This window comes from Pseudopodoces humilis, chromosome 4 (assembly GCF_049639895.1).
Source record: "Pseudopodoces humilis isolate 2021_Gansu_Grassland_sample_001 chromosome 4, ASM4963989v1, whole genome shotgun sequence".
NCBI lineage: Eukaryota > Metazoa > Chordata > Aves > Passeriformes > Paridae > Pseudopodoces > Pseudopodoces humilis.
Window position 1 is genome coordinate 43047979 of NC_142203.1, and position 10492 is coordinate 43058470.

Below are 10492 nucleotides of genomic sequence, written 5' to 3' on the forward strand. Positions count from 1 at the left end.
TCACAGTGTCCTCTTCATTCATCCCCAAGCTTCTGTGCCACACTGCAGCAGCTAAACTAAGCAAGGGCCTAACTGGAATTAAAATCAGATGAACCAGTTAAATCAAAACAAGCACAGACTGAATGAATGTGGAGCTGCAGCTTCAGTCATGTATGGAAAACCATAGTAAAAATATCTTTGGCCTTTACCATTAGGAGTTACTTGTGATGTTTTCAGAGGGACTTTATTTGTAATTTACAACTTCTAATTGTACGAAGAGACAATATAATTTAAAAAAATAATTTTATTTTTTCCAAAGTTAGTGTTAAAATAATCTGGAATACAAGTTGAGCTTAACAGAAAGCAGAAACCAGCAGCTCCATCAGTAATATTTAGACACTACTGCAGTTCTTTAAGTTTTGAGAAGCTTGAGTGATTTTGGATACAAAAGCAAAACTCCCCATACAGTAAGAAATGTAAAATTACAAGTCTAAAATCTCATCAGGCACAAAACTGAAGTTTCCCTGAGAAGATGTAATTACTAACTAGTGTATAAAGTACCTACACAATATATATCACAATATCAGGGTGCTTTAAGAATACAAAATAAAGATTTGAATTCCTTAATACTCCATGCTGAAGACAAAATTTTCAAGAGGATTAACAATTTCATGTAAGAGAACTGCAGCAAACAGATCTAAGTAAAATGGTAATAGCTGGCTTTGCATATCCCCTTTTGCACAGCTTTTAGATAATTTCTAATGTTATATTCCTGAGATCTTTCAGTACTTAATATGAAGTGCAGTCCAGCTGCTTTTTACCCCACCCCCTCATCTATCTCTTCCAACTAGCATTACATTCATGGGAAAAAAAAATAAAAAATGAGAATAACCATGAACAATATGCATTTTCTATGCCTTAAAACAGTTTAACCAAAGGAAGTCCATTAATTATGCCTTCTAGATAATAAATATTCCAAATAACTGGCTTTCCAAAAACTGCTGTCTGATTTTGTACCTAAAGCTCCAAGCCTCAGTATGCCACAAGGCATACTTGAGACATTTCTTTTTCTCCCCCTTGTCCATGGACAAGGCAGGGCATGAGCACCACCACACCAACATGGTGAGAGTCATTATACCCATTATCAGCATCACCACCGTTGCTGTAACACGTTAAAGTATGTCGCAGTAGGGTATTTGCACCTTTGTATAAATACCTAACAGGAGCATACGTTTCAGTTCTTTTGCAGATACAGAGCTTTGTGCCGCAAATACTCTTCCAAGCACTTCACTGCAAAAGGGTCGACATCAGTGTCAAACTTATTAGCAAATAAGTGGTGGTTTCGTAGCATCCAGTTCAAGTCTCCTACTCCAAAAACACAGACAGAGCGAATGTGAACTCCACTGCATGGTGGGTAGGGTGCACCTTTGGACACATCACCTTCAAAGTACTGCCACTTGACAAATCTGGCCAGTGCATTCATGTCAGAAACGTCATACTTGTCACTGGAAGAAAATGCACCTGGGACTTCAGGGATTCTCTGAATTGTTGCCCACAGGTACTCATCTGGGCTGTAAGTATCTTTCGCCCACTCAATGAACTTAAGTATTTTGCTGTTTTCTAGTACATATTCTACAAAGCTTCTGCTAACTACAAAATAAGCACTGCCAGAAAAAACTGGAGTACTGAGAGGTGGTAGCTGTTTGTCTATGCCTGTGTTCTTTATTTTACCATCAACAATCTCATGGTGTTTTTTCCACCTTACTTCTTTATAAACTGGCATTTTTTCTGTTTCCAAGCTGTTTTCACCCTTAAGGGCTTTTAATTTCTCTACTATTTCCTGGTTTGTCTTTATAGGAAAGTCCATACCACACAGGTTTATTAGGTATTTCCAGTTTGAACTTCTTCTGTGGAGATCTTTCATGCAGTTAATGTCCGCCTGCACTCTGCTCCATGAAGCATATACCACACTTTCTAACTGGCTGGAAATAAAGACATTATCAAAACATGAGACTATTCCCTTCACAGCAGCAAAAAAGGATTCTGGAGACTTTTTGTCTACATGAATGCAGTAAAAATTCTGTGGAGCGTAGATTGATCTTAGAAGTCTATCAAGCATCTCAATTTTGTGATAAACAACTATTGAGTAAGCAATTGGAAATTCTGCTTCTTCATTACTGAGAGGCTCCATAATGTATTTCCTAGTCTTGGTGAAGGAGGCACAGTCTGCAGTCATGTTAATATAATCATCTGTTGTTAATCTGGGGCGTTTCTTAAACGACACTGATAATGCCTCAAGCTGTACCTTTTGTATTTCTTCTATATCCCCCTCAATAATCTTGGTGCAGTTAACATTGCTAATAGGATCTTCCTTTGTTAGCTCCAGATGTCTCCGATTCAGGAAGTCTTCTTTCTGGTTAACTTTCAAAACTGAAATTATTACTAAAATGAGAGTTAGACCCAAGAAAAGCTTAAAGCGCAAGTTGTGGCAAAACCGTAATTTCCTCTTCAGCATTTCAAATACCAGGTAGCTTTGCAGGACTTAAAAAAAAAAAAAGGTCCTCCTTCTCTGTTCATATGAGCTTCAACAACTTCAGAAAAAAAATCTGCGTTTTGCAGGAATTTGGCAAGTTTTTCAGGGAAATGGAAGGAAAAATCCTAAAATAAAATGGAATATGACAGTCAGACTAAAAGGTTTCTTTAAAAAAATCAGTGATTAATAATGACATTCTCAATTAGTGACAGTAAAAAGCTGAATAGTTCAGCCAAAAATATTCTGTTGAAAATTAAAAACTAATCAATTTTTTATAGAAAAACACTGGGAGAAGCGGACAACATTCATGAAACTTTCACAGTGCTAATGCTGCTAACTGAAGTTCAGTAAGAAAATAGAGCTGATCCAGCTGTATCTATGGATGTTATAGATCTATAAAAAATTGAAGTCAGATACACTGCTGAGAAGCAAGTATTTCTTGTTAATTCATGCCTTAGAGCTTGATAAGAATTTTTAATACCCACTTCAGGGTTGACATAGATTTCTTTATCATTAAAACTTACCACTCACTTCCTGGATGATAGTCATGCTTTAGTTCTCACTGGCAAAAAGCCACTGCAGTCTTTCAAGGTTTTTGTGTGAGATAGTCTCGTCAACATCCTGCATATGCACTTAGAAATACCACCAGGAAAGAGCTGATGAGAAGTGTGAGAAAGAAAAAAGTTATTATAGCAGGGCACCTCAATTTTCACAGTTGTGAGAAAAACTGCTACTGAATTGCTGAAATAGCTTTATTAGGTAAGAGGCAATAGTTCTGACCCATATCTCCAGCTGTTTTTATCAAGTCACTGCAAGTGCACAAATCTAAGTGCACAGCAGTGTTGTGCTACCATCATTAAAACACACTTGTTTTTATGACTCAGCAATTGTTTTTATGTGGAGGTTTGCTGCAATGCTGGATTTCAACAAGATTTCTAGCCAATTTTATTTTCTGCTTTACTGCACAAGCACTAGGTAATTTTTGTTAGTTCTGCTACTCTTTAAGCACCTGTTTTCTGTTTCAGTACTCTCTGAAAAGAATCACTGCAGTTGTGCAGTAGCTAAATCTGTAGCTGTTGAGAAAACTGCGCTCTAGAACAGCAGAACTGGCTGCCTTTTTTTTTTTCTGAAGGTGCTATTTCATGCAGGCAAATTGATCAAGAACAGGATATCCTTAAATAACTTACGTTGCTACTCAGATGCCAAATCTAATCACAAACTCACTGCCTAACAATTTAGTGCAGGTTTGAATTTCAACCCAGCCTCTACATGCAAAAGCCCACACAGTTTACAGATAATGTCTTCCAAAACATGAATAAGTAATAAACATGAATAAGTGTAAGTTTATGAAATATAAAATATTTGAGAGATACAAGGTTCCTTACATTCTTACTACTTTCAAGAAAAAAGACAGTGCCTCAGAACAACTTTCTGAATAGCTCTAAGAATAACAGCTACTCAGAAAGACTGGTAAGAAACTCTGTTTAAGAAAAATAATTTTGTACTGTGTTTGTTCTGTGTTTTGCCATAAGCTATTCAGCGTAAGAATTTCATTTTCCTGCCTATTTTCTTTAAGCCACCCCAGCTGCATTTTAGGTTTTAATTCCTAAACTGTGGCTCTTAAGCTGCTACATGCAGATATCAGAACAGGTGCATTTAAGAAAGTAAGGGATGGCATCACAGAGTTTTTTGTTAGTAATGCTGCCCGGGATGCATTACACGTTGGGTCCACCACTTTGCCCGTGGCACTGCAAACTGACTGGGGGAATGTGGTAGGTGGGAGGAAGGTGTGGAACACTGCGAAAACATCTAGCACAGCTATGGGAATCAGCAATTTTTAAGTACTGTAGTCAATATTTTATATTTCAAGCCAACAGCAGGCAGAGAAACAAACTAGACACAAATTTATGTGACTAACAGCATTATATAAATGTTTGATTTATGCTGAAGTGTACTTTGTCTTCAGAATTACAATTTTAAGTATTTTACCCTGCATTTCTAATTTATTTTAAGGAAGGCAAACATTTGTTCACAGTATATTTTAGATGTATGCTGAAGTCAAACTGGAAGAAAATTTAAATTTTAAAACTTAAGAAAAGTAGCCCCATGAGCTAGCATACAATTCAGCTGAGAGCACACAGAGGGAAATTCTAATAGTTAAGGTCTTACATTTTGAATTTAAAAAATATTAAAAAGAAAATTCCAAAATTCTGGATTTCTGCTTGCAATATGACATCAAATAACATAATATAGAATTAACATAATTTAGAACATGTTTTAATATGCTTTGTAACTTATCACAGACTTTTGTACTTGATGTCCTGCTTGTTTTCACTACTAGATCTAATCCATTAAAAATAATATTTATCACATATTAAATTAATAAAGGAAGGAGACTAAATATATGATAATGTCCATTTGGTATATATTTTCATAGGATGAAGCTTGTGATACTGTTAACCTTCAATTACTGTATTCTGCCTACAAACTCAAAAATTAAGACATTTCTAGAACTTAAAGTGTGCTTCAAATACAGTTATATTTGTGATACTTTAGCTGACACTGGAATCCTTTCTTTAGGTTGTTAGCACTATTATTTTATCCTATTCTTAGTTTTTATAGGAGCACTACCATTGAGAAATAACACACACTCAAGAAGATTACCAAGCCATCACTGTTCCAGTGGAGGCAGACAGTCTTAACTGAAAGTGACCATGGCAGTCTTCACCTTCTAACATTTTCAAAGAATAAAGCTTGCTAAGAAGTCTTCCCTGCTCCCATTTTAGAATGAAAACTAAGAAAATTTAGTTGAGTGCAGGATAAAGAATTAAAAAAAATTCCTTTCATAAAGATCTTGTATACCCAGCTGGGTGCAATTCCTCTATTGTTCAGAGCTCAGAATAATCAGACCCGGCATTTTCATTATAACAAAATGAGAGATCTGCAAACATTTACACATTAACATGGCTCTTATCTTCATGTGGATTTTTTTTCCCTGCAAATTTCTCTCATTGGCATGCTGTTTCCTCAGACCAATTTTAACAGTAAGTTACTATTTGTTCATGCTCACAATTTCAAAGTCCTAAAATTTGATCATATCCCATTCCAAAAAAAGCTGATCTTTCACAAGGTAAGATTTGTTACCTTTCATCTAATAATACACTTAATACATTTACTGAGCCTACAACACTCATTAATATAGTTTAAGACTGCATTCAGTTACGCTTTTACCATCAGTAAGCTTTAGCCCTGCATAGTCTTATGTGCACACTAGATAGAGAATTACCTTGTCAGAGGCAGCACTTTGCACTTTGGGAGAGATGGAGGTCTGCAAAGCTATGGAGAAAATGCTTTATTTGGCAGCCTTCGTCTTGCTCTCAACTGAGGTTGAGTTGAACCACTTCCTTTTTTTAACTGCTTTTTCTTCAAGTCAAAATCTGTATTTCTGAAGCAGTTGTCATTAAAAGGGGAAATTTACAGCAGTTGCTGGTAGTTTGGGGAGCAAGTACAAAGGTCGAGTTAGCTGCCCACTTCCCTCTTTCCTGCCATATACAAACTGTATGGTATGACTAGACAAAACCAGGATAATTTCAGCTTGATTTCTAGTAAAAACAAAATCAAATAAGAAACCTAGGTCTTCAAAACAAAAACCACCCAAAATCTCCAAAACAAACATACAAACAAAAAAAACCCCACCAAACACTTTCCCAGTAGTATACCACAGCTTGGAGGGAGATCAGAGCTGGTGTGGAGGTTTTTTGCAGACAGGCTGGACTGGAGCTGCTGGTCCCACAAATGAGGATGTTTGTGGGCATGCAAAGGTGGCAGGACACTGCTACTCCAGCAGCCAGGACACCAGGCCACCTCTGCGGTTTCACCACACCTCTGCTCTGGCACCATGATGTGCTGTTCATGAAGGAGGAACCCTGCTCCCATCTCTGGTACCCACAATAGTGCCAGGAGGAGTGCAACGACAGGTCCAACCAGACGGCCTCTGGGGAGCTCTCCAGCCAGAGGAGCCACAAAGATGGATCTGCTGGGAAGTCCTAACATGTTACAAAGGTATATCCAGAATGCTTCAGAGCACATACAGTTACTGCAATAACCATGCTTCCATTCAGCTGCAGTTACACAGAACATTCATTCTGATGGGGAAGTGATTTTTAAAGCAGTAAGCAGTTTGTATAAACACAAACATCCATGAACACAAAGACAGACTGCGTGGACTGCAGCGTCATCTGCAAAGATCTGCCAGACACAGAAGTCATTTACTCAGCTTTCCACGACAGCAAGCAGCACAATCTTGAAAGCACATTTGCCTGTAACTAAATCAAAGAACTTGGATCTGTTTTGTTAGGTAGTGTTCAGTCTTGAGTCTACATGAAAATGAGGACGAGTAGTTAGCTATGGTAAGCTGCGTAGTTAGCTTACCATAAGCCTTTACGGGACCCTTAATTTTGAAATCATATGCAGCAGGGTTTCATGTGGGCACAGCTGTCTGCAACTGACAACGCTCTGTAAGAGTAGATGCTTTTCCTTCAGAGGTGCTTAAGAAAACAATAAAAAGGGAAAAATACACTCCCTTTTTTGCAGAAAAACCCCAACACATTTACAGTCCTTTGTTAACTAGGAAGATGTTTTAAACAAAACTCCACAAGTGACTAGCAGTGCTACATCCACCACTACATGGAAATTAAATACTGAGAGTAGCTGAAAGTAGACAGATGTTTTTTTCAGAGCTAAAAAAGAGAGATGAAAATAAATCAGAGCTCCAGGTTATTTGAAGATCTTAAATTCAATTTTTAGGAATCTAACACACTAAAGTATTTTTGCTTCAAAAAATAAGTAACACTCACATGAACATATACTCTGTGTAGATTGTAAATTGAAAAAGCAGTAAGTTTTACTAGCCTCTCTAGTAGACTCTTATACTACCGTATCACGTAAACATTCTGCAGAACAGTTCAAAGCCTGACTCCTATTTTGAATCCTGTCTGTCCTTAGAGGCCTCCCAGATAGAGATAACAGTGCGAAATTTCAACTAAGGGGAGTAAAGATGTTATGGTGAAGTCATTCAGTGACCAGCTCCTACCTCAGGAAGCTTGTGACTCTTAGTATGGACAAAAAGTTATATTTTACCTCAAGGTTACTAACACTGAAAGTACAGATAGATCAGAAAACAAAAAATCATGAAATCTAAACTAATGGTGGCCAATTTAACATGTGGTAGAACTGCCTGGGGTTCCTCAAATAATTTCAGCTACTTCAAGGTGAAACGCACACCCATTTTTTTCACATTATTCTAAAGTAGGACCTATAACATCACCAGGAAGAGAGCAATTGCTGCACTCCTCATGCCCACACAAAAAATTTTGCTAATTTTGTGACAATGCTGTATTTTATAACAGGACTCAATAGCAGGAAATGTAATCTATAAAACCAGAAGGAAAGCAGAAGGGTTTTCAAATTTTTGAGTACTTGGATCTGTCTTCAAGCACAACATAGAAAGTATTCTGGGATTTTCTTTAGCCCTATGGAGAAGCCAGCATTTTAAAGCCATATCTACAGTTACAGCTCATCAGTGAGCTAAAGAATCATCAATGAACTTCTGAGATACTCTATCACAGTTTCCAAGATGAGGATTATGTTTGTTTTACTAAGTTCCTCTAATAGCATCACAATTATCCCATGTAGAATAATGCTCCACATTGCAAAAAGCCGTGTCTCTGGAGCTGTGAAGTAAACCTAACAGTGAAAGTTACTTCAGCTGTAGTACTGGGTATGTTACATTTCTGTGGCACTACCTTTTTTTCACCTATTCTAAGGTGAAATTCTATGTTGATAAAGTTAGGTGTTTTCCAGTTTCAGAAGCTTACGAACCAGAGTAAAGGAAGAACTTTTGAATTATGTTAAAATCCAAAGCAAAACTAAGAGGGATTATTTAAAAAAGTGAAATTAAATCTTTCAGTAAGACTAGCAGTGAGTTTTCCAACGTGGAAATAAAATCGGAGAGCAGGATTTTGCTCAGTAAATGTAATATTTTCAGCAAATAGACTGTGAATCTTTAGCTTGCATTTAGTTTATGTTAGGAAAAAAAGGCAGATTTGGCAAAGGTATTCATCAGGTTTTTTAGCAACTATTGGCTCTCCTGGCCTCAGGAAGTATCACTCCAAGAATTTAGATTTCATAGGAAAGGCATTACGCTGATAACTGGTATACACTACAGGCAGAATAGCTAATCATTGAGGAGAGAAAGTATTTTCTTTTGTATACACCTACTTTCAAAAGCAATGTAAGTGAACTCCAACTTGAGCCACAAACACTGCATTATTTTCACAAAGATTTTCAAGTTTAAAGACAGAAAAGCTAGATTTGTCCCCTCTTTTCTCACTACCATTTCTGATTCTCATTCTTGCCAGCTCTGTGGTCAAATACCTCATATTCCATTAAAAATTATATTTAAAATAGCAGACTCCAAAATGGCAATTCCCTCCTGCTGCCACTCCTCCTCTTTCCCACAAAGAAGTCTACTTTTCTGAGTAACGCTGAAAGAAGGCAAAGTGCCAGAGCATAACTGAGTCTCCTGTCAGGCTTCCTTCTCAGTCCTCTCACCCAACCTGGGCCACAAAAAAACCTATTTACAACCTTCTAAACTGCTTTTTTCATTCTGACCAAAACGAAGTTTTTTTTTTCAGGGTTTCCCCGGTTACAGAGAGTTTAAGAGAGAGAGAGAGAGAGAGAGGGAGAAAAAAAGCACCACCTACGACTGCAACAGCTCAGGAGCATCTGGTATGCCCTAAACCCTAGCCGATTTCACACCAAACCAACACCCCCCCGGAGGGCAAGAGCCTGCCCCGGGCTCCCTGCGTGCACTGCCGCGGGAGAAGGCAAACGGAGGCTGGGAAGACAGACAGACAGACAGAAACTGGGGAAACAAAACAAAATAAGAAAAAAGGAGGCGTAGCGGGGAAAAAGCAGAGGAAGAAAGCGAAAGGGGAAATGAGAAAAAAAGGGGAAAGAAAGAAACAGAAGGACATACGTGGAATCAAAAATAAGAGGGGAGACGGGAAGGTGGGGGGAAGAGGAGGGCAAGGCGGGAAAGGAGGGGGAGAGAGGAGAGCGGTAAGGAAAGAAAAAAGAGGTGTGGAAAAAAAGAAGGAAAGAAGGAGGAAAAGGACAGAGGCACAACAGATGCGTCTCCCTGCCCTCCAGTGCAGCACCTGCCCGACGATACGGCGGCTCCTGAAGTAGTGCTGCGAGGTTCCGTAGGGTACGGCGCCGGCGGAGAGCGACGCTCCAGGCCACCCGCTTCGGGATCACACCGCTCCCGGTACGCCCTCAGCACCCAGGTGCGGAGCAGCCCGGGGCAGGCAGGCAGGCAGCCCGGCCACCTCCCCTGCGGGCGCGGCCCCGAGCCGGACTCCGGCTCCTGGCCTGGGCTGCGGGTCCCTGCCCGGCCCCTCGCCCCTCCCGCACACACCCGTGGGTCCAGCCGGCCCGGCCCTCCGCAGCACCGCGGCCGTGCTCAGGGTCCCGCCCCTACCTCTCCGCCCCCCGCCTGGCCCGGACCTCACCCACACCGTGCCCTGGCAGCATTGGCAAGTACGCGTGTTTTTCTTTTTTATTGCTTGCTCTAACGCTTCTTCCGATAGTACCGGTAACGTTGGCATCCACGCAGGACCAGCTGCTCTGCTGGAGGATCGAAGGGCTCTCTCGTGGTTCCCAGCCCCAGCGCGCTGGGGGCCGGATGCCACGGGGGCGAAGGCGCTGGGCGGGCCCGATGTGGCTGCGGCAGCCGCGCGTTGTCAGCGGGGAGCCGGCGGGACCGGTGCTCCTGAGGCGGCAGCCCGAGTCTCGCCTGCGGCTGCTACATGTGAGCTGGAAGGACTCCCTGAGGGAAAATCGAGATACGGAGCGGAGGGTGGGGTGGAAGGGCAACAGACCTCGTTGGGAAGCGGTGTACGAAACTTGAAGCGGTGA

At 40.3% G+C, this 10492-nt stretch overlaps 2 protein-coding genes across 6 annotated transcripts; one reads left to right on the forward strand and one right to left on the reverse strand.

Annotated features, from left to right (window-relative positions):
* Positions 1 to 265: 265 nt before the first annotated feature.
* On the reverse strand, positions 266 to 10218 carry GCNT1 (glucosaminyl (N-acetyl) transferase 1). Of its 5 annotated transcripts, none has more exons than XM_088054192.1 (4): positions 10168 to 10218; positions 5799 to 5957; positions 3037 to 3168; positions 266 to 2637 (listed from the first exon to the last, which is right to left on the reverse strand). In XM_088054192.1, exon 4 carries the CDS (start codon positions 2492 to 2494, stop codon positions 1214 to 1216), a length of 1281 nt encoding a protein of 426 aa, XP_087910318.1. In that variant the 5' UTR covers positions 2495 to 2637; positions 3037 to 3168; positions 5799 to 5957; positions 10168 to 10218; the 3' UTR covers positions 266 to 1213. The 5 variants fall into 5 exon arrangements, with proteins under 5 accessions (XP_087910318.1, XP_014107839.1, XP_014107840.1 ...); XM_014252364.2 differs by lacking the exon at positions 10168 to 10218 and adding an exon at positions 9733 to 9867 and having other exon boundaries at positions 5799 to 5998; XM_014252365.2 differs by lacking the exon at positions 10168 to 10218 and adding an exon at positions 9733 to 9859 and having other exon boundaries at positions 5799 to 5848.
* On the forward strand, positions 5833 to 10492 carry LOC148184495 (uncharacterized). The gene is made up of 4 exons (XM_088054635.1): positions 5833 to 5898; positions 9208 to 9301; positions 9569 to 10114; positions 10191 to 10492. The coding sequence occupies exons 1-4, from the start codon at positions 5833 to 5835 to the stop codon at positions 10490 to 10492; spliced, it is 1008 nt and encodes a 335-aa protein (XP_087910761.1).